This window comes from Macrobrachium nipponense, chromosome 4 (genome assembly GCF_015104395.2).
Source record: "Macrobrachium nipponense isolate FS-2020 chromosome 4, ASM1510439v2, whole genome shotgun sequence".
Classification (NCBI taxonomy): Eukaryota; Metazoa; Arthropoda; class Malacostraca; order Decapoda; family Palaemonidae; genus Macrobrachium; species Macrobrachium nipponense.
This window is the reverse complement of record NC_061100.1, coordinates 145,797,573-145,823,099: the sequence shown is the minus strand read 5'-3', so window position 1 is coordinate 145,823,099 and position 25,527 is coordinate 145,797,573. Positions and strand designations below refer to the sequence as shown.

The window sequence follows — 25,527 nt, the reverse complement described above, 5'->3', positions numbered from 1 at the left end:
TATTATATATTTATGTATAATGTGTGTATATAATAACTTATTTTCAACTTATACCTAATTTTTTTTTTACATTTTACCACAGTCTTTTGTAAATACTTAAAACTAGGTCTTTGGCAACTCTATTACCTTTCCGTCCTCAGGACGTTACAAAACGCATGCAGGTGCATATTTGTGTTAGTACGCTTGATAACGTCAATACAGGTGTGTTGACGAAACAACTGTCGCGTGTATAAACACTGGAATAAATGGAAGAACCCCATTAACTGACTGTGTCTATTAGTACGTAAACTAGACTGTATATCCCATGAATTGCAAAGAGCAACAAGCGCTAATGAATGTCGTGATAATCAAAAACATTAGTCCTAAGGCAGCATAGGCCCTTAAGAATATTGCAGCAGTTTGACAAAACACAACAGCGTAATTAAACATGCATTAAAATAAATATCGGAAAGCATAGGCAAAGTGAAGGAAGCGATATTCATCAAGGATATTAAATCGATATCATTTAGATGAAGTATTTACCTATTTAACTGAGCTGACTTGTAATGAATGATAAAACTTTTAATAATAGCTACTTCACCAGGGTTCACCAAACGTGAAAATGACAGTCGGACAGACAAAGATGAAACTTAAAATGCTATTGACCTCTGAGGTCTGTTTTTCACTTTTATGTTTAATCAATTTAGATTTTACACAAAAATATTTTTACTATATTTTCGTGCAATATATGTTTATTATGTGTATAAAAAGATTCATCGCCACCGATTCCATAAATGTTAGTTAATCCATCCTCTGTTGTACGCGTATACATATGTGAGAGAGAAAGAGAGAGAGAGAGAGAGAGAGAGAGAGAGAGAGAGAGAGAGAGGGAGAGAGAGAGAGAGAGAGAGAGAGAGAGAACGGAGCGGGGCATTCTGGTGTTCACTGAGAACCTCCGAGGCATTGGGGGTACTAAAGACTCCTTGTTTAGTCAAGGGCAGGACGCGACCCAAAGAGGTGGTCGCCATCTAAAGCCTTGTTTAAAATCCCAACTTCATACGCGACCACGTACTGGGCCCGTTCAAGACACAGACCTTCGTGATTACTGGTGAAAACCCACCCCGCCCCCCTCTCTCTACCCATTACCCCTTACCCAAAAACGGGTACCTTGGGAGTCCCAGAATTCGCTCCAAAGAGCTCGAAGATTTAGTGTTTGTTCTGAATCTGTGCTGAAAACTAGGAAAAAATTGTGCTTCTTGGGAAAATTATTATCATCTCTGATGACCTTCAAATGATGTACTATGTTTCTCGAAGCAGAGACTTGTTTTTTTCGTACGAGTTTGAGTGGGCAGAAGATTTAAGATAAACAGGCGTATTCTGACGCTTTGCTGTAATATAAAGAACTTTGAAAGGAAAATCAGAAAACCTGTCGAAAAATAGTGTATCAAATACATAGAAAACAATACTTGCGGAGAAAAAATAATGTTTCCGTCAGCACCCGTCCATCTCCTGCAAAGTGATGACCTGTGATCAGACACATACCAACTCCCACCCACCCAACGATGTTTATACGTTATCTCTGATGGGTAATTAAGCGGATGACGTTAGTGTATTTTAGGATCATCCCTCCGGCGATCTCAAAGCAAACGATGAGGTCGTTCGTGTTGTCATAGCAACTTTCCTTTTTCTCTCCTCTGGTCTGCCAAATCCCTCTTCTTTTACACTCTCTCGAATCATTTTTATATTGCTTCTTTTACGTTCTCTTGTATCTTGACTTAAATTATGGGATTGAGAAAGGAAACTTTTGTGACTCAGTTATAATAACGTTTGCGAATTATGTCCAGTGAATTGGATACTTATGTATAGATTATGGGAAGGAGCTGAAGTATCTTTATATTGGACCTTTAGTAGTGTCGAGAGGAAATTACGGCAACAATTTTGAGTTTTGATTGCTTTCTTATCAAAAATTTCCCATCTGCAGACATCCCACGGTACTGTTTTTCTTTTTTTTCTTAACGTCAAAATATCTTTATTAAACCAGTGCATTATACGTATCGATATAGGTGGTATATTTTTACGTTTCATAAGGACGTCCTTTATTTACTGTCAAATGAGAGCAGTATTTCGCTAAAGATAGTGTTATTATCCACAAGGATCACGTCATTCCAGAGGGCTATTGACTAAAAAAAGAACGAATAAAGATGCGTTCAGATCTTCTATCGCCAAGGCCCGTGACTTGTTCCTGTGAAAAGTTATCTAGAATAAAATTGATGATTTGTTTTGAGAACCATTACAGCTAATTAAGATACATTTGTCTTTGTCCAGTATGTCATCTTACTCTTAGTCTGCTTATCATATGTTTAGGACAGTGGCGCCCAAATTCTAAAGAAAATATTGTATTGAGAAAATTGCGAAGAAGCCAAAGAAAGTTTTTTCCTACTCCGATGGAAAAGTGGTGAAAATTGGAGTTAAGAATAGTTAGACTGCAGAAATTCTCAGTGCACCATGTGCGGTAACGCTCGATGGAGCCGTAGTGGTAGCAATAATATTGAACACTAAAATTTCTTATTTAGTTTCTCGCAAAGCTCTTTTCTTCCAATAAACTTATGGTATATTTAAAGCAGTATCGGTAAAACAAAGATTAACTGGTCTCCCTCCTTGGCGAAAGTTATTCAAAATTAGATAAAGATATTTGATTAAATAGATCGTTTATCTTCTAGGCAAGGGCTACCAACGTCTGCAGTAAAATATATATATATATATATATATATATATATATATATATATATATATATATATATATATATATATATATATATATAAATGAACTGTGTGCATATGTTTCTGTGTTTATGTATGTGTGTAAAACGATGATGTTGAGGAGATGTCTTGCTCACAACCACTTTCCTTTTGATGTAGAGAATAAATTAGCATAATATTGTACTGCCTACTCGTTTCACCATTTTGGTTACTAGCCCGATTCCAATCCGACATGCGCTGCACATGATAACTAATATCCATTCCAGTCGTGACTACCTTTTGTTTTGGGTATCTAGGCAAATGCAAGTTTTCTGATTCATGTTTAACATCTTTTGGAACCTGACCTGCTTCCTCTTTGTTTCACAAAATTTAGACAAGTAAGGCGAATGCCTGTGTAATGTTCCCGTCTGTTGTAAACTGTTGTAGAAGCGCAACTTTGTGTTGAGAATGCAAATTGAAAATCCCACAGATGAATGTATTATGAAAATTGAATTTCAAAGATTCCCATGACATCGACGAAGTCTCAGCTCTCATATTTTGAGTCCGATGATTTAGGCGCATATATGATCCCAACTGGGTCTTGAAACATGGCGGAAACAGAGCGTAAACAAGACTTATTAATGGAAAATCTTAACAAGAGCTTGCAGGTTGGTGTTTTACTTAACCCTTAGAGCTCACATACCAGATTTCTGTTATAGATTTACTGAAATTTTCGTTAAGGTACAGCAAAGAGAGGAAGAACCTAACCATCCTTTGTAATATTACCTCCAAATCCCATGGCCCATCTGTACTCTGGGCAATTCCCGAGCTCTCGCAATCACCAGCGCTTGTAAACTCGGTGCTTTTGTTTGAGAAACCCAACGCCCAATCTTTGTTTGGAGAAGAATGGAGGAGTCTGAACCGATGCTTCTCTTCTTCCCATGAAAGCTGGTCTCTTTTGTCCTGATCGTTGAAGATGATGTTTTGATTTTCAAAATTGGCCTCAGATTCTAAAGGTAACTTTGTCGAGGACTTTAGTGTTGTGTTTATATCTAGACTCTCTCTCTCTCTCTCTCCTCTCTCTCTCTCTCTCTCTCTCTCCTCATTAAGTCAAAATATTTATCTGTCGTCTCGTGTATGTATCATTAGGTTTTTTTTTTTTTTAGTAAGCGTCTTTTCTGGGTAAGGATATAACGCTCAAAAGAAACATGGCTTTCCTTCCTATATTCCTTTACTAACTGCTGAATTACACAACATGGATTTGAACTATAGTATAAGACTTTCACGCCTTTGGGGATTTCATAAATTTCCGCTGATTTCTCATTAACGTGACGCAGACCTCAAGAAATCATTTCCCTCATGGCACATGGTACCGCGACTGTAAGCGCAATCTCGAACCTCCTAAATGTAAAGAGAACGTCTAGCAATTGTGTCACTGAATCATTCCTGCACAACCAAAATTTTCATCTCGCCCACAGTCAGTTCAGGGAAATAAATATCACTATTTAAAATCATTTTTTTCCAGTTTTCATCTCTTTATTATACATTTCAAATGCTTTCTGGCATACCTTCTCTACTATGGTAAAAGACCGCTCATCCCTTCCCGTTTAGGAATTCACTCGCGTTCGTCTCATCACCTATGCCATCATTTATGCCTCTGTCATCGTATTTCTAGATTCATAGCCCTTTCAGTTCGTCCCTTGCCTTATTCAGTTTCGAAGAACAGATATTTTAGCGCGTTTGCCTCCTTACAGGGTTAAGGGAGCGTTCCTTTAGCCCAACACTTTTGCATATTTCAGACATGTCGCTCTTTGAGGCAGATTTGAGGTCCACGTGTAAAGGCGCACTGAAGAGAATGATGATTACAGAAAAAAAAAATAATGCACTTGAATTATCATATATTATTTTTATCTGCGACATGTTTATTAATGTTTGTCTACCCTAATTATATGCAAATTAAAAAAAACTGTCTAGTGCGTAATTATACGATGTTCATTTCCCACAGTTTTATTTAATTTTTTTATGCTTTTTATTTACCCTATTAATGTAATTGTTCTACTTTTTCTGGCTTGCCTTCAAAGACTTTTATTCATTTGTCTTCGTCAGAGCCTTCTACAATATTTGTGAATGTAAATTGGATAGGACACCAAGTGCACACAAATATACATACAAACATACTCTCTCTCTCTCTCTCTCTCTCTCTCTCTCTCTCCTGCTGTCTCGTCTCTCTCTCTCTCTCTATCTCTATAATATATATAGATATAGATAATATATATTACCTATATATATAGTACATATATATATATATATATATAGATATGATATATATATATATCATATCCTCTCTTCTATCTCGCTCTCGCTCCTCATCCCTCTCTACTCTCTCTCTCTCTCTCTCCTCTCTACGTCTCTCTCTCTCTACTTCTACTATATATATATATATAATATATTTATGTATATATAAATATATATAATATATATATATATATATATATATATATATATATATATATATATATATATTATACATACATGCATACATACATACACCCACGTCTGTATCCAAAATCTCTCATTTACATTTTGGAAACTAAGTTCATTTCTAATTCATATTAGCAACAGAAAGTTGAAATAAACTTATATGTATTCGTTTGAAATATGCCTCTCTTGATCTCGATGTTCAGCTTAACTTTTGAAACTATTGCTGCTGTGCATTGATAGATATCTAGAGGCGAAGATAGAATGAAACTCGTCAAAAAATTAATTACCACAAATAATTAACCATTAAATTGCTATCATTTGATAAATTTGTAAGACCGAATATTGAACTAAAATCGTACATACGTGTTGCAAAGTTATTTCAGACTCTCTGCTATCGGCACAAATATATAGATGATAATATTCTAGGAGAAATTCCTAAGAGAATCGCAAAATCTAGTAAGAAATTCGTCTACACCTCTTTCCATAGCTGAAGCCATGTCACGAATTTCTGAAACATGCTGACTATCAGATCAAGGTGACAATTAATGCAATATCCCATCACCGTATTGCTCATAATGTGACTTGTAAGATGTGCAGCAACAGCTGACCTCCAGAAAGTCCCTGGACTACACAAAATGAATAATTCATTCCCTAGAGAGCAGACCCACAAATCGTAATGTAAGTGTCTCCGCATTATTCAAGTTAACTAGACATTTTTTATCTGTGAAGTTAAATTGTTGATATTGAAAGCGACAGCAGAGGGGAAGAGATACGACTCGTAAATAAACCACTTGAAGAGTTGAAAAAATCCGTCCCGCAGAAAAGGAGATGCAACTGTTTATTATCGCTAGAGTGGTGGCTAGGCCCGGCCGCCAGCCCCACCGCTAAAGGAGACCAGGGTAAACAAACCATGGAACTACTTCTCCTGCAAACGACGCCTTGACTTCAACTTAGCCTTGGGGGAATTCTCTCTCTCTCTCTCTCTCTCTCTCTCTCTCTCTCTCTCTCTCTCTCTCTATCTATCTTACACAGACACACACAAACATTAATTTATCTTAATTTAACTGACATGGTCAACAGATAAATTTAAAGGCTTAAAGAACATCTTATTTTTAGTTCGGCAGATTTTTTTTTTTTTTGGTGGGGTGAGATTTTGCCAGTTTTTATATATTTTTTTTTTTTTTGGGGGGGGTGAGATTTTGCCAGTTTTTATATTCCTCTAGCAGCTGCCTCTCCCTTTGCTAGCTACCATCCATATTTTTCACTTAACAATTTAGCTTATTTTTCAACTATTATTTAGATATTTGTAACTTTCATCTCATTTGTCAACTATTGCTTATATGTAACTTTCATCTCATTTTTTCAACTGTTATAATAGTAACTTCCATTTAATTTTTTTAACTATTACTTATAATTGTCATTTTAATTTCATTTTTCAATTAGCTTATTGCTTATATTTGTAACTTTCATCTCATTTTTCAATCATTCTTATATTTGAACGTTCATCTAATATTTCAATATTGCTTTTTTTAGTAACTTTCATATCATTTTTCAATTATTGCTTATATTTTTAACTTTAATCTAATTTTTTAACTGTTATAATACTAACTTCCATTTAAATTTTTTAACTATTACTTATAATAGTAATTTTAACTTCATTTAAATTTTTTAACTATTACTTATAATAGTAATTTTAACTTCATTTGTCAATTATCTTATTGCTTATATTTGTAACTTTCATCTCATTTTTCAATCATTTCTTATATTTGAACGTTCATCTAATAATGCAACTTCGCCTCATTTTTTTAACTATTGTTTATATGTGCTTCAAAACTGTTTAACTTTTAGACATTCGGTTATGGTCGATATATTTTTGGAATCCTTATTTTTTTTAATTGCATTGAATGGCTGGTTTTGGTGGCCAGTTTCTGATCTTTAACCCTTAGCCATTCAAGCATTTATCAATCAACCAGGCAATCAGTCAAGGTTGTAAGAGTTTTTGAACAACTTTCCCCCAATATTAATGAACTTTCTAGTTTTATTCTTTAGTTATTGTATTACCTCTGAGTCTCCCAAAGTATTTTAATCATAATTTTTTGGAGGGATGTTTATATTTATTTATTAACCTGGTAAGTAAGAGCCAGAGGATTTTTTTTTCTACTGGGAGTGTTTTGAAGCAACGGATATTTTTTTTTGCTTTTTATATAATTTCACTTTGAATTCAGTGCCCGTTGACTAACTTGCATAGTACTAAAGAACTGAACACACTCTAAAATGTTAATACCAACTAATCTTTTTTAAAGACAAATTTAAAGGGTAGCTTATTGGGATTAGTGCTGGATGACAAATATGTGATATAGTCACTGCATGGCTTACTGACTGATGTTTTTAAACGATTTCCACCACAAAAACTACATCTTTACTACTAATCATTTGAATTTAATCGTTTATGTCATTTTCACATCGTTTATGCCATTTTACAGCTCAATCTAAACAATGTGTAACATTTTTTTCATAATTGCCTATAAATGAAAAGGCTCTTCTCAGGTAACTAAAACATCCACCGGGAATGTTATGATAAAAGCTCCATGTCTTAGTCTAAGGTAGAAAATGTTAGACATACTGAGCGGACGAGTGTTGAGGCTAGTCCTCCTTCTTCTAGCCACCGAAGGCCTTAGTTTTCTTAGTCAAGCAACAAGCGCTGATGACACAGTGCTGCAAAGAACAGACCCAAACGACTTAAAGACGTCCGGGAATGTGATTAGTGAAATGTGGAGGGCTGGGATGCCCCAAGGTGGCTTTGATACATGGAACCAAGAACTACAGCGTCCTAGGAGGGACATTCACAGGAATCTGGAAAAGGCATCCTCGACCCACCTCAGTTATCCTACGAGCCTACGGTCGTCATTCTCTCAAGGATACATCGACCTGGCTTCCAGAGACCCGGTCGAGGAGGGCGCTGCCACCCTTGCCTTCGTCTTCGATACGACGGGATCCATGTCCGACGACCTCCTGCAGGTCATCGACGGCGCCGAGAAGATCCTAAAGACGGTTCTGGAAAAATTTGAGAGGCCGATCCACAACTACGTTCTCATGCCATTCCATGACCCCGGTAAGTAAAACGAATAAGCTCTTTTGTTTTGAGTTCGTAGCTTAGTCATACAATGCAAGGTCTACTATGTTAAAAAAACTCTGATACTAAAATGTTAATTCTTTTACTTCAAAATGTTTTAAGGAAATGGTATAACAAAAAGTCGATAGTATAATGAGCTCTAGGATGAAAGGTAAAAGTAACAGGAGTAAATTCCTTTGTTTGACTTAGTGGCTTAGACGTATGTAAATGTAATGTTCCGTGAAATAAAAAGAGTTTAATTCTTAAATATTAAATCTTTTACTTCAAAATGTTTGAAAAAAGAGTGGACATTATAACGAAGTCTGGGCTAATATGTAAAATGTCTATTGTTCGTAGCTTAGGCATATGTGAATGTAAGGTTTATTATGTTAAAAAAGAAACTAATACTTAAATGTTAATTTTGTTACTTCAAAATGTTTTAAATAATTGGCATAACGAAGAATAGGCATAATAACGAAACCTGGGCTAACAGGTAAAATGTCTATTGTAAGATATAAAGAGAATTTTATAATATAAATGACAGGAGATATTAGAAATCATAGGGTAAAATGTCACTCTTAAAAAAAACAGTCCAACTGGGTTACATTACTTTATGTGTTTCCACAGACAAGGTTTGGTAAAATGATCACCATTAGATACGTTGCAACATGATAGAATACTTCAATGTAAAGTATTTGTAGTGTGACAAGGTGTTTACGGTGCTAATGCGTGGTTCAGGATGGAGAATTATATATTTCTCAAGAAACAAAATACAAGATGAAACGTCTTATGTAAAATAGCATTAGATAGTATCTCTTAAGATTTCAAAGTATATTTTCAAAGCGTGCTAGAGGGGAAAATAGTAAAGGTTTTTATAGTCTCGGATATTCAAGGTAGACTGCAAACTACTGGATCTAATACTATAAGGATAAAAAGAATGCAAAAATCATCCCCGCTCCTAACTGAGCACATACATATGGTAATCGCGTAATGTGAGGAGCAGTGGTATTTAGCTCGTACAAACAACCTTTAATGCACATTTCCCTTTCCTTGAAATATAGACGGTAAAAGGGTGAAATCTCAGCTTTTGTTTATTGTCTTTCGAAATGAATTTCTTCGGTCGAGGATGTCAGTCATCAAACTAAGGTACGCTTTCAGCGAACATGTTCAAAGAAATAAGTAAGTAAAATGAAATTTCAGATTGACCAATGATACATTAGATTAGGAAATATATTACTTTTGGCTCCACCACAACTGAAATCTTTGAGATTTTACTTAATACCGACTCTAAATAGCAATTAGTCTTATATGTTACTCCGTCACTATACTCTGTTTTTTTTCCATCTGTCCATCCGTCAGTGGTGTTTTCGCATGGTAACACTGCGTCCCGGGCTTTAGATAGTTATGCTATGTGTAAGTTTTAGGTAAATAAAAGGATATCTGGGTTTACATTTGCAACTGAAAAATGTTTTAATAAATTACTGTATGCGAATGACACCGTTAATATTCGAAATAGGATATCATTTAAAACCCGGGACGCAGTGTTACCATGCGCATACACCACAGGCGGATGGACAGATGGAAAAAAAACAGAGTATAGTATAAATTTCATGTCGGTGCAATCTAATGCCTCCCGTACTACCCTATTCAATTTATCAGGCTGTTGGCCTCACTTTGACTTTCGCAAATGTACGATGTTATGGCCAATGTGATAGACTCTGGTTTCACTGTAAACTCATCTTCAAGTGTCTTGTGTGGCTGCCCAATGGTGTTATAGTAGTTATTGGTACTGCTTATACTACTCTTCCTAAATTTTATTTCCTACATTTCTTTAATTATGTCTCTCATTCTTCACCCCCACAACCCAACCCCCTCCCCAAAACCCCACCAGCCTCCGCCATCTTAACGATCTGAATACGTAGAAATAAGTGTACTCTTATAGTGTCCTGTCTTTCTAGAATTGTTGGCTTCGATAAACCTCATGTAATAAGATTATTGTTAGATTGGAATATGATAATGTTAGTCTAATAACGACTCTTTTTCATTCCCCTTTGGCTAAATAAGCTTCAAACTTCCCAAGTGTAATGTTTGTAAAAATGAGAACGATCCATCAGATCTTTCAGTATGTTATGTCTCGGAAGGGTTACATCATGAGATGGTGAATAAGTATTAATTCTAAAATACCATAGTAATAATATCTTAATGGGTAGAATATAGTGGCGGTTGTAAATGCTCTGAAGAACAGTTAGAATTCACTATTTTAGGAATAAAGCATATTCTACGTCATTAAATGATTACGATCATTAATAACTGCTTTTAGCTGAGTGCTTACCTAGTTATAATGAAAACACCATATTAAATGTCATCTAGCATTTCATTCCATCGTTCCTCACTGAACGTTTATTATAAATGAAAAGCTCCTCACTTTTGTATAACGTAAGATTATAGATAGTAAGTCTCATTGAAATAGCTTTGACTTGATATGACAGATATCAAAAGTTTGAATTTTATAAATGTACATGAAAGGACATTGGAGTGAGTTACAGAGATTAGAATAAGTAGGTGATTGCCGTCAGCCCCGTGTTAATCTTTCGAGGTAATGTCCGTTGCTCGAGTAGGGTTTGAAGGCATAGACAAGATGCCAGGGGCGTTTAGGTGAACAAGTGATAAAGACCTCTGGTAGCTATCCTAATCTAGACTTCCCTTTTCATTAGTATTTTGGTTTCTAGTTAATAAACTCCCAAGGCATTTTAGTTTCATGTTAAAGAAAACTATTGAGATGGCCATTTGTCTGTCCGCCTGCATTTCTTGAAAAATACTGAGGCTAGAGGGCTGCGAATTGGTATGTTGATCATCCACCCTCCAATCATCAGGGCTGAATGTTTCATGGGCCGCTGCTGAGAGTTTCATGGGTTGCGGCTGAGAGTTTCATGGCACCATAGCTAAGAGTTTCATACAGCATTATATGCTGTACAGAAATCTCGATTGTGCAGCAGAAAATTCGGCGCATATTTTCATTGTTTATATTTGTTAGTAAAATAAAGATGGATTTGAATATTCGATTCCCTTCTTCAAATGTATGGCAATTTTTTTTTTTTTACATTATTAATTAGAAAATTTGCCGTCAAAAAGACAAATATTGTTTAGAAGACAAGAGCATAAGTATGTAGGTATGTCGCAGAGCAGTTGAAAATATGCAATAATTAAGTCTGTTCCTCACCATATATCTCAAGAGCCACTACCTCCTGTTTTTGTTCGGTTGTGAGATGTTTTTTATTTTATCTTTATTATACTGTTTAACAATCTACGAACTTGGATTTGCTCAAGCTTACTTGTAAACATTCACTCCATCTTTATTTGTCTATTTATGTATAACTTATTGTTTCTGTGATAAATCAAACCCAATCTTAGACTACTTGATACATCAGCATCGCACTATGCAATTGTTTATTCATTCTTAAGACTATTTGATGTATTCACTCTATAAACGTCCAGTCAATAAACCAGCTTACTCACTCTCGGCCTTTCAGGGGAAAACCAGGTGTAAGAATGATTGTTCTGAATGCTTATCGAATTGAGCTTAATTAATCAAAGCCTCATTGCAGCAGGCACAACGCTGCTTTTTCACATCAAAGCTTAGGTGGAAGCTTGGGAACAAGGGAAGTAAATTTGCAGTGCAGCATTCACACTTTTTCACACTTTAAAATGAGGAACCTTAGAGCTACACAGATGAGTTAGATGCTACAAAAAGAAGAAATTAGGAGATGTGCTGGACTGCGAAAGATTTCTGGTATCTTTAGATATTCGAGGCTGAGTTGGTTTGGGCATGTGTGTAAGGATGAGGAGGAGAGAAGTAAGAAGGCTTAAGTGGAATCTGTTAAGGGTTGAGGTAGGGGAATGGCGTGATGAAGTGAGGGGGATTATGGATAAAACGGTTTAGCAATGGAAGACGCTTTCGATAGAAATAGTTGATGAGGCATAAATGCAACTAACCCGTCAGCGTAGAGACAGCGATGGAAATAAAGAAGCTCAACAGCTGGTTATTTCACGTATGTATGGAGGAGACTTTGATCAATTTCCCTTTCCTCCTGTGACCTAGGCGACGGATCTGCGAAATGACGAAAATACGAACCTCGTCTGATTTTTTCCTTGCACAGAAAGAAATGTCTCAGTGATTGGTCTCAGTGAGTGGCTTTGAAAGAAAGGCTGGTCTGGTCGTTGCATCGAGTGTCCAAGTGATGTTCCCGCGGTCATCATGACAGAGTCTGACCAATTGTCAGTGTCACGTGCCTCAGTGGATCCAGGAAACAAATTGGCCAAGATTTGGCATTCAGTGCCTCAGTGGATCCAGGAAACAAATTGGCCAAGATTTGGCATTCAGTGCCTCAGTGGATCCAGTAAACAAATTAACCTAGATTTGGCATTCAGTGCCTCAGTGGATCCAGGAAACACATTGGCTTAGATTTGGCATTCAGTGCTTCAGTGGATCCAGGAAACAAATTAACCTAGATTTGGCATTCAGTGCCTCAGTGGATCCAGGAAACAAATTGGCCAAGATTTGGCATTCAGTGCCTCAGTGGATCCAGGAAACAAATTGGCCAAGATTTGGCATTCAGTGCCTCAGTGGATCCAGGAAACAAATTAACCTAGATTTGGCATTCAGTGCCTCAGTGGATCCAGGAAACAAATTGGCTTAGATTTGGCATTCAGTGCCTCAGTGGATTCAGGAAACAAATTGGCCTAGATTTGGCATTCAGTGCCTCAGTGGATCCAGGAAACAAATTGGCCAAGATTTGGCATTCAGTGCCTCAGTGGATCCAGGAAACAAATTGGCTTAGATTTGGCATTCAGTGCCTCAGTGGATCCAGGAAACAAGTTGGCCTAGATTTGGCATTCAGTGCCTCAGTGGATCCAGGAAACAAATTGGCCAAGATTTGGCATTCAGTGCCTCAGTGGATCCAGGAAACAAATTAACCTAGATTTGGCATTCAGTGCCTCAGTGGATCCAGGAAACAAATTAACCTAGATTTGGCATTCAGTGCCTCAGTGGATCCAGGAAACAAATTAACCTAGATTTGGCATTCAGTGCCTCAGTGGATCCAGGAAACAAATTGGCCAAGATTTGGCATTCAGTGCCTCAGTGGATTTCCAGGAACATTAACCTAGATTTGGCATTCAGTGCCTCGGTGGATCCAGGAAACAAATTGACCTAGATTTGGCATTCAGTGCCTCAGTGGATCCAGGAAACAAATTGGCCAAGATTTGGCATTCAGTGCCTCAGTGGATCCAGGAAACAAATTGGCCAAGATTTGGCATTCAGTGCCTCAGTGGATCCAGGAAACAAATTGGCCTAGATGCATTCAGTGCCTCGTGGATCCAGGGCAACAATTTGCCTAGGATGGCAAATTCAGGTGCCTCAGTGGATTTCCAGGAAACAATTCCAGATTTGGCTTCGTGCCTCAGTGGATCCCAGGAACCACATGCCAAGTATGGCAAATTCCAAGTTTGGCCTACAGTGGATCCAGGACCAGTTGGCATTGATTTGCATAGTGGCCTTCAGTGGATCCACGGAAACAAATTGGCCAAGATTTGGCATCAGTGCCTCAGTGGATTCAGGAAACCAATTGGCTTGATTTGGCATTCATTGCCTCAGTGGGATTCCAGGAAACATTGGCTAGTTTGGCATTCAGTGCCTCGTGGATACGGAAACAATTGGCCAAGTTTGGCATTCAGTGCCTCAGTGGATCCAGGAGAAACAAATTGGCCAAGGATTTGGCAATTCCAGGTTTGGTCCTCAGTGGATCCAGGGAAACCAAATTGGCCAAGAATTTGGAGCATAAATTCCAAGAGGTGCCTCAGTGGATCCAGGAAAACCAAATTTGGCCAAGATTTTGGCCAAATTCCCAAGTTTTTGCCTTCAGTTGATCCGGAAAACAAATTGGCTTAGATTTGGCATTCAGTGCCTCAGTGGCCTCCCTTGGTGGCGCCAGGAAAGAGACATCTATCTGACATTCACTTAAATTAAATGTTTTTCCCTGTCTCTCGTCTGGTCATTTCAATGGCATTGCATAAGGAGCTAAAATACTGTATTGGGCGTCATATTTCGCACGAGAAATTAGAGTCGTTTTTCATCTGGGACCTAGGATGAATTTTTGGAATAAGCTGAACGTGAAGACAAGGTAAAAAAAATTAAATATTAACTGCCGCACTTTAAACAAAAAGTCAAGGGGTTGAACAACTACTCATTCGTGTACACAAGAAGTGTAAACTAATTTTTCATCAAATTCTACAGTAATAGCACTGGATCCAAGAACATAATATATCAGCTTTTACCGCCTCGGTAAAGTTACGATAATTAAGTTTTAAGACGCAAATGAAAAACCGAGTGCTTCGCCTGGCAAATATTGGCTCAACAAATACTTCACTTGCTGATGGAAAGAATGCCACGAAGAGCTCCGATGCCAGAGGATAGAATCAGTAATGACATGTAAGATGAAAATGAATATGGATATGATGTTAATGAGGAAATTAAAATAATACACCCAATAGGCGGAGTGCTGATATACACCCGTAAGTTAGTGATGATCATATGACACTGATAAACCAAAGCAACACCCTGTTCATTAGGAAGCTTGAAATTACTGGTCACTCCTTGATTAGGGCAACCTGACCGTGCATGAGTTTATCCAGAATTTATTGATGTGGCAATCTGTCTTTGGCGTCACGAGATCATCGCCGCAGACAGGCTGCTATTTTAAGGGTCAGTTAAAGGAGAGAGAGAGAGAGAGAGAGAGTTAGTGTCTTAGTTTTACCAGACCACTGAGCTGATTAACAGCTCTCCTAGGTCTGGCCCGAAGGATTAAATATTTCTACGTGGCTAGGAACCAATTGGCCACCTAGCAACGGGTCCTACAGCTTATTGTGGGATCCGAACCACATTATATCGAGAAAGGAATTTTTATCACCAGAAATAAAATCCTCTGACTCCGCGTTGGCCGAGCCCAGAATCGAACTTCGGACCAGAGAGAGAGAGAGAGAGAGAGAGAGAGAGAGAGAGAGATTTCACGATCAATCAGTGGTTTATTAACGAGCTTTAGAGTGGGCGGCGATGCCTGACAGGAGCTGCAAAAGCAACAGCTGTCCAATTACATTTTCCATGGAGGAGGATATCGACAGCAGGGTTTAACTGATACGGAAGCAATACTTCGAATCTTGATTAATTTAATGAGTGACGAAGAATCTCTCCGGTCTTATTTGTCCATTTGCTAACATGCATCATTCAACAGATGCCGAACGCAAATCATCTCTCTCTCTCTCTCTCTCTCTCTCTCTCTCTCTCTCTCTCTCTCTCTCTCTCTCCTTATTCTCATACGAGCAAACCCGCGCCCACTCCGGGAACTAGGATTAGACAGCATGGCCGCGTTTCCATGAAAATTCAGCAAGCGCTTGTCGACCAAAGCAATGAATCATATACGAGGTTGTCAGTTCACTGTTTTGGGTTTTAGCTTTGTCAATGAGAGGAAGAGAGCAAGAAAAAAAAATGTATGCCATCTTATCAACCGGAGACATTCGATGAGGTACTCTCCGGATTGTTTCATGAGATATACTCTCTCTCTCTTTCTCTCTCTCTCACTCTCTCTCTCTCTCTCTCTCTCTCTCTCTCTCTCACACACACACACACACAAAAGGTTAAGAACAACTTATTCCTCGGTTACTTTCAGGAAAACTTTTCTGCTTAGTCAGTAGGTTTCTCTTTCTTGGTCTGTTTTTCGCCTCTTTCCCCTTTTTTTCGTAGACAGTCAGAAGGAAATAAGAGAGGAAAATAGATAAAGGAAGGAGGTCCTGAGGGCGAAAGAGAGCGAGTTTCGTAACTCGACTATATAAACAAGTACTTCCTTGGAATATACAGCGCCTCTCTCTCTCTCTCTCTCTCTCTCTCTCTCTCTCTCTCTCTCTTAACAGTTACCAAGTTCCGTATTAAGGAGTGGATAGGGAGTGAGCGCTCCTCAGTAAGGAGAGATGGGCCTGAGGATGTTATTGGGCTATTGCAGAAGAGAAGGATCCCAACCCCAAAGAAAGAACAAAGAACGTAAACAGCTGAACTGGTTAGAATGCTGATGGTGTGCTTCTGTTGGCTTGTACCTGGATCTTACGCCTAGTTGTAAGTCGTGGGGTGGAGAGAGAGAGAGAGAGAGATAGAGAGAGAGACTTGATAAAACATGATTGAAAACCTGGGAAAAGTCTCGATACAAGAAGCTGGGAGGTAATCACACACACATGAATATATATATATATATAATATATATATATTATATCTATATATATATATATATATATTATATATATAATATAGATATATGTATATTATAGTATATATATATATGTATATATGTATGTATGCATACATATGCATATACATATACATATACATATACATATATATATGTTTATCTCCCAACTTCCAAACTTCCTTTCATAAATATTTACTCTTCCTCCCCTCTAGACATCCAGAAGAAAGTCATTGTTTTTACAGCTATTAGCGAGAGGGGAAACATGGCTCTTGTATCTCAAAAGCCTCTTCACTCTCACGAGACACTAACAATGGAAAGTGAATTTTAAAGTATTGATTTCTTGCTGAAGTTATTTTCCAGTTTTTTTTAGTAAGTGTATCTTATTTTCTTACTTACTTCTTTTCTTGGCAACCCGATGCCTGCATTTAACCATTTTCGAAGGATTTCATTCGGAAATAACGGTTGCGTTGAATACGAGTTTTTTTTTTTCTTTTTTTTAGAGTTGTGAAATCCTTCATTCACCATATTTGCTCTCTTAGTTCATAATGCGATTCTGACCAAGAAAAACAATAAAAATTAAAATACATTTGCAAAACACTCGTACGATATAGACCGATGAAAATAAACACAGAAAAAAACTCGTTCTCAGCAGATGAACTCTCTCTCTCTCTCTCTCTCTCTCTCTCTCTCTCTCTCTCTCTCTCTCTCTCTATTGCAGCCATCTGTTGTTTTGTAGACTAACAAGCACTTGAGATCGGTAGGAAGTAAGAACGCTTCATCTAATAGTTTTGAGAAAGATAAACGAAGCCGCCGTGCTTTATGGTTTTATCGACACACCGGATCTTCTCTAGTTTGTATGCAGTAATGATATCATCCTCTTAATTAAAGCTTTTGAGAGTTTAGTCTGTTTTATTCGTGTCTCTCTCTCTTCTCTCTCTCTCTCTCTCTCTCTCTCTCTCTCTCTCTCTCTCGTTTCTTGCTTTCGCGTAAAGTGGTTTAACATAGATAAATGAGGCAGTGGTTTGTATAATACCCACAAGGTTAGAGAGAGGAGTAAATTAACATTCATTTGCGTGAAGCCAGTTTAAATGATATCAAATGAATATTAATCTCTCTCTCTCTCTCTCTCTCTCTCTCTCTCTCTCTCTCTCTCTCTCTCTCTCTGTCTCTCTCTTCTGTGCTATAATGAAAATTCCATAATGTTATACGCAGGACAGAGTAAAAAAAGAAAAATGTTTCCAACCTGGGAAGAAAATAATCTCATTTGTTATGATATTTTTTCGCAAGGAGCATAATGTAGAATATTAAATTGAGTATGGATTTTCCAACCGTATAACCAAAGACAACATAGTAACAAACATGCGCGCAGAATCATTGTCCAGACAGAGAGGCATTCATCAAAATCTACTGGGATTAACCACTGTCTTCCACTGTTGTTGATGCTGTTTTAAAAACTTTTTTTTTTCCTTTCCTTTCACGGAGTGATGTCGTATGCTTATCGCATTGTCATTTTCTCTGATTACGTCATTGACTACTCGTGACTTTGTTTGTTTGATTCTTGTCAACTTGAAGAGATCCGGCAATTCTGCTTTTTATACATACTAACTGAACAGAAATAGGCTAATTATTCTTGGACAGATCAAGATTGCTTGCCTCTTGCCATCTGTTTATATCACTTTTCTTCCTTATCACCAATTAACACGGCATCTTCAAACTTCAACCATTTCAACTTCCGATGACAACCTTACGTTAAGAGCAGTTCGGTATAGAGACTAAGCAAACACAGAGGTATAATCTGCTCTGCCCAAGCCCTGACATCATACCAAATCATTCTCCGATCCACATAATCTTGTACATGCTTCACTTGCAACGTAATAAGATGCTAATCGTTCATAGTGCACGCTTCGCATCGTATCTCCTTTAGTCATGTCATAAGACTTCTCTAGATCAACGTATGGCATATACAAACATTGCCCTTTACTTCTTAACTTCTCAAAAATTTTTCCATCACAAAAGCTTCATCTACACTCGCTCTCCCTACTCTAAGCCAACAATGTTCTTCCCTTGACGACCCATCTGCTATGAGTTGTACCTAAAAGTGGGAATGTCTTGTGACATTAATGCACTTCGTCTTAAGGCAGAGAAGTATGTAATGAAAGTTTGAGAACTCTGTGAGTCGGGAACTAACCCCTTTTTTTGAACAAGAACCTTTGCATTTCGGCTTACAGCAATAACATCGTGATCCTGCAGTATATCGTACTTTACAAAATTTAGTGAACAAAGGATTACTTTCCCATGCCTACCGGCCAAATAATATGTTCGCTTGAGCAGGGAGTAAGCCTACAAACTATTTTGTTGTTGTTGTTGCTCTTGTTGGGAGGTGTAGCAAAGATCTACGGAAGAGCCTGAAAAGGTCTGAAAAAGGTGTTTAGCGTTGGGTTTAAAATACAGGAATTTTAGGATAGGATATTTATGATTTATTTATTTGAATGAAAATATAAAAAATAAATAACCGTCTCTATTTGGCCGTAGATCTTAGCAATTTTTAATTTATGTTAACAGTAGGAATATAATATTAACAACTGATGCATGCGGGGAAAATCTTGCAGTGGAGGTCCGATCACGCCATATTTTTAATACCAATCGTTACAGCAAAGATCCAAAACCTAACAAGAATATACTGACGTCAGAAAAATAAACAACACAATATTTTGCACGGTAATTTTCTATTTGAGAGCATACATTTTCAAACAATAAGTAAATCACGTGAGTCTTACACATTTCTTGTACTTCCTCTATGCATAAAAGAAATGCTGTCATTGCGCTTTGAACATTTAAGTATTCATCCTTGTATGCACAGCTGGCATGTAGATATTTAACGTGCAAAAGTAATAGGAAAACGAGTTGACGGGCAAATATGGCTTCTCCATTGTTCCTTCATATCATCATATCTCATGACATTGACCTAATAAAGGAAATCTGGAGGCGTCTCCTGGCTGGAGGATTGCGTCAACAATTATTTCCAGGTAAATGCTAAATGTACATTTCTTTGCTCATTAGCGAGTTCGTCATAAATTTCCAATACTCACGATCCATACTGAAGTGTTTTTGCTTTGCGAAACTCCGTCATAAATTTGCCTTTTTTTTCAGGGAGAAACGCTAATGGTCTTCAGGTTCGGTGAATAGCAAATAAAAGGCTATTTAAATGAAGGGCAGACCTTAAAAGCCTCTTTTACAACTTGAATGATATGACTGCAAACTTTAAGCCACTTTAACAGGATGCTGTGCTCAGGTGCAACTTTCCCACATTTTCTTTTACATTTTTCCGAAGTGTCTAGAAGATTAAAGATTTGGTGGAAACTACTTTTGCTTCAGAAAATAATTAGCGATGTTATTTCGGAACTGTGTGATCTTAGGCCATTGTTTACCTTACGTAGCAATCCTTTCATAATTCATAAATAATTTAAATTTGGACATTTTGACTTCAGTATTGTAAGAGATTGCGAAGAAATCGTGATAGACCATTCGTTACAAGGAGTTTTTTTTTTTTTTGGGGGGGGCGGGTGTGGTTGGGGGGTTGAGGGGTTGTAGGGCGAGGGGGAGTGGTTTAGTCAAAATAGGATTAATTCACTAAGTTTTATGCAGAATTAACTTCATACATAAGCCTACATTAGTGGTTACAGGTCACCGAAATTAGGACTACTGTATAATAAAACAGCAGGCCTTAAATCGTTAATATAAATACCAGGCCACCATGAGGACCTAACTAGTTGCATCACAGAATGGTAGGCGTTCCAGCCCAAATTCGATGAAAACAACTGTTAGGAAAATGGAAAAGATTGGTTTAGTTTATTTGCAATGACAAAGCTAGCACTTTTTAGCCTTGCAACGGAAGAAAGTTTGTAGATGTTATTGCAAACAGAGGCAGGAATGTAATTCCGAACCTTTCCAGCTTGAAGGAAAGAAAAATTAGAATCTGTGTATTACATATTATTAAATATTTTCCTTTACTTGACGCCAATTTTAGTAGTCTTAAATCAATCAATCAACGAATTATCGGTTACCGTTCTATTAATGGCTAAAACTCGCCAACCCTCTCGCTGGACTGAGCCAAAAAAACAGCCAGTGGGCCCAGCTGTTAGCTATGGCAGCCGTAGGAATCTACAGCACTTTCCAAGCCTAATTTATTACGAAGGCGGTAGAATCCCAAAATGAGAGTAATTGATGTATTGGGTAAATTAACTTGCGTTACATGTTTTAAAAAAAGGGGGGCTTTCGTAGTTTACTAATAAAAATAAGATAGTTTTGTATATTTTGAATAATTATAGAGCAGCAAACATTAGTCACTGGGATAGAGAAGACTGTATTAAAAGAAGGAATTAAAGGGAGCAAATGGAATAATGAATAATTTGAAAAATCAAAGAAATTGGAAAAAATAATTATATATGTATGTATATATATATATATATATATATATATATATATATATATATATATATGTATATATATATATATTATCTATATATATATTAATATTAATATTAATATAATATTATATATAATATATATATCATATATTATATCTATGTATATATATATATATATATATACATATATATATATATATATGAACTACAGAAATTTAAAAAAATTATTTTGGAGACCAATTCTAAATTAAATTTGTGTTTTCAGTTCTGAAGTTCTTATATATGTATATGTTTATACATATGTATGTGCTTAAAAAATCAAGGTAGATGCGCCTGACTTCACTGAATATGCATGTGTACATACATAATCATATACACATACATATACATATACATTTATAAGAACTGCAGAAATAAAAGCATAAAGAAAAAAAATTAATTTGGAGATAAACTCTAAACCAGAACACACGAGAGGAAGACAGGGGAGTAATGACGAGAGCAAAACCGCCAGAGAGAGAGAGAGAGAGAGAGAGAGAGAGAGAGAGAGATGAAAGGGGAGTAGAAGAAGCAGCATCCCAGCTCTCTCCGGGGCCATATGAAAGCACTGTTGTCATCCTTAATGGCCACCAGGCCTCTGGGACACTCAGCTTACAGCCTTTTACCCAGGGGGGGAAATTGGCCCCACTGACCCTCCCAGCTCCCGGCCCCATCACTCCAACCCTCTACGTGTGTGCGTGTGAGTGTGTGTAATACACTCGTACACACGCGAAAACACCTTCATTTATCCATCTGTCTACCTAAGTCTAAAATGCAGGAAGACCTTGTCTGTTCTTCTTTTTTCACTCTAATGCGTCTCGGAAAATATTTTTGCGAGCGTTCTCTCTCTCTCCTCTCTCTCTCTCTCTCTCTCTCTCTCTCTCTCTCTGTGCGTGTGTGTGTGTGTGTGTCGTGTGTCTGTGTGTGACATACACACACACCCACCAACACCTTTTTATTTACATCGTCTTAAAATGCACGAAAACCTTGAAAGACACGCTTTTGCGACTCAAGTCTTTCAAAAGATATACTTATTCTCCTCTCTCTCTCTCTCTCTCTCTCTCTCTCTCTGGTTACGGTAACCCCTTTTGAACCTTACTGGCACCGCTGTATGCTTTTTCTAGACTTTCTGGGAGTTTATAAAGGGGAGCAATTATGGTGTGTAGTGGTAAATCTGTCTTTATTGTGACGTCAGTTGTGAGCTAATGGTTATTAATGCTGATGGTGCAAAGTTTATTCAACTTTCTTGGTGTTTCGTACCTAATCCTGTTTTTAGTTAGGTACAATAAGTGAGTGGTCATAGTTAGCCCTTTTAATATGTTTGCCCTTAAGTTTTACTTGTTTATTTCTAGGCTTGAAGCAAAACAAAAATTTGTTTTGTAATACTAATAATAAATAAGAATAATCAATAATAATAATAATAATAATAATAATAATAATAATTTAAAGAAAACTCATAATCCCATGAGTCTATAAAATTGGAAAGTAAATCCACAGTAGTATATCTGTTTGATTTTTTTTACATACACAACAGTGTATTTTTAAAAAATCAAACAGGCATACCACGGTGGATTTACTTTCCTAATAATAATAATAATAATTGCATGAGTCTTGAAATATAGAAACAAATCCAGTTATGTATATGTATGTACTTATATTTGATGATAAATCTGTACAGAAAAGGATTGAAAAGGGGAATCGAACAGTTTCCCGAAATCTTTCTGTATATGCACATACATATATGTTATGAGGACTATCATTTTCACGGGGCAGCGAATAGTCAGCTAAATCACTCCATACACCTGTATAAGTGCTGAATATCAATCCTATTTGTAATATATACATAAGTGGATGTATTTCCCCAATGATAATATAATAATAATGATAAAAATGCATGCTGAGAGAGCTATTAAGCACATTCAGATTCTATCGTACTTTTTTTTTTAAGTTGTCCGATTAAAACGCACGAGTAATTTCAAAACAAAAGCAAACAACATTTAATTGAATTTTTGGGCTTAGGTTTATCCAGTGTCTTTGGTAATCATGGTAATCCTTCTGTAAGCATGGAAATGGATTTCCCATTTTATTTTGTTTAAAACTTTTTTTTCGTCTTTTTATTTTCCTTTTTTCTTTTTAGCATTCTCGCTCGGTGGGTAACAGACGAACTGTAAATTAGGCACAAAACTGAAATCTGGTCTAGAATATCATGAAATAAAATTACATTCACTATTACATTAATTCTGAATTATTTTCTTTCTCAAATCAGGAATCTTTCATTGACTGTCTATCTGTCACATAAAGGTCTACGGGGAATGAGAGACACTCTTCTTGTGCTCCACATTAGGCAGATAAGCTACATTACAAATTCTGGAGAGAAAAAAAAAAAAAAGTCTTGTTTGGATAAAATAATCTTCGAGTAAAAGTATTCATGCTTCCGATATGCGGTTTCGTCATAGTTTTATAATGTTCTGAAAATGAATTGGTGCATAATGTCCAATTACGTCATCAGCTTCTGAGTTTAAAAATGAGAATTCAGAACAATGAGTAGCATAATTTGAGGAAGGAACAATTTCCCTGGTAAGAATGTTTATATATTTTTCCCTCTTAAGACTATATTTTTGTTTGAACATGGGAGTTTTGAGAAGAATCTCGAAATCTCTCAAGACTATCATTTCGAATTCATCCATTTCTTGTAAGATGTAGCATACACACTACTTTCTCCATCGTCAGTATCCATGAAATTCATTAGAAAACAGGTACTCCACCAGGTAGATTTGTCCCTTTGTTTCCTTGTTCTTCAATATCAGTCAAGAATTTTGAAATTTCTCTGCTCATTGATGTCTCCGGTTTCAATTTCTTTCATAACGTTGTTATTTTGGCTGTGAACCAGGACAGTTAATGGAGAACAAGGTGCTTCATACGGTATAATATTTCTTTATCTTCTAATCATTATGTATATTTTATGAGGCGAGGACTAAGGAATCTTTACCGTGAATTCAATTCGCAACGCTTTTACATGTATATTTATGCATGTATATTATTCCTTAGGCGGAGTTTCCATCACTGTAATTTATGAAACATAAAGAAAGGCTTAAAAACAATTTGTTTCATTAGGCAGTGAAATCCAGTGCAAGCATTACGGTTGTGTAGCAGGCATATTGTAGTATGTCACTGCAATGACGCCAGACATGTTCATGTCCCAAGTTTTTTTTCCTCTGCTGCCAAACTTCAGAATTCCGTTCCCGTTTCTGTTTTTTCCTGGTTCTCACAAACATCCTTCCTTTGAGAATCAGAAGGTTTATTACTATCCTCATAGTTAAGCCGAGAACATCTTCCGTCCCCCTACTGACTGGTTTCCTTCTGGCCTGGGCTAGAACAGGGCATCAGTCTAGAGGACAATGAGTCTTTTCAACAATCAAGGTCGAATTGTTGCTACAGAAACGCATAAATACATTCGTTATTTAACACGAGAGGCTCCGTCTCCATCTTCCGTGCGTAGTTACAATTGGGAGTTTTAAGATCCTGAGTTTACAAGTGAGCTTTGATGTTCATACGTTAGACCAAACATTCTTCACTTGTATTGGTGTGTGTGTGTGTGTGTTTTTTTTTTTTTTTTTTTTTTTTTTGAGCGCCGTACAAACTCTCATGTTACCTTATATTAAAAGGGTCCTAAACTATTAAACGGAGTTCTGACGACAGTATTTCATTGAAAACAGTACCACACTAAGTAACATCAGTACTAAAATGAATACGCATGAAGAAAATGAACAAACAAACAAATAACATCGATACATAAACTACGAAAGATCTCAAGAGCCACTGTAGTGCTTATAAGTACGAGTGCTTATAACCTTGTCCTATTTCTGTTAGGCTTCGTACGGTTGAAATAAATAAACACCATTCGTGTGTTTATCACTCTACTCGGATTAGGACTACTGACCGACCTTGGCGTCAAAGTGGTTGACCTGATTTGCAGTCTATCATAGCCTCAGCTTTGCCGACAGTTTTTAAAACCTAGAGTTCATGATGTAACGCCCCTCCTTCTTTGTATGTAGATGCTATTGTTATATTTTAGCTGTTTGTGTATGTGTGTGTGTGTGTGTGTGTTTTTTTTTTTTTTTTTTTTTTATCTTTCACTTTTGCCGGCTTCATTCTGAGAAGGCACGAGAAAAGCGTTTGGCATAACAGGTCATTTTTATGTATCGTTCATTGTTCTCCCCCTTGCCATGTGACCTCCACAGCTATAGTTTAAACAGCCCTGAGAATTTGGATAATGAATTGATCTGTCGCAGTGTTTACTCCTTCACTTAACTTCTCATTAACTTTATCTCTTTTTTTTTCTTTTTCTTCTTTCTTTATGGACTGCGTCCCCATCCCCTTCTCTCCATGAACCAAAGGCTTTCTTTTCTTTATTACTTAGAAGTTGAGCTCAGCTAGGCAACATTTGCAGCACATGCTATTT

The 25,527-nt window shown here is 36.9% G+C and overlaps 1 protein-coding gene across 1 annotated transcript in view; it reads left to right on the top strand.

Annotated features, from left to right (window-relative positions):
* Nucleotides 1–969: 969 nt before the first annotated feature.
* Nucleotides 970–25,527, top strand: part of LOC135211262 (hemicentin-1-like) — a gene marked incomplete in the record, with an annotated part of 257,809 nt that continues 233,251 nt past the window's right edge. Inside the window, 2 exon segments of the mRNA XM_064244559.1 lie at nt 970–1,087; nt 7,736–8,311. Coding sequence (XP_064100629.1) covers nt 7,810–8,311 — 502 coding nt within the window.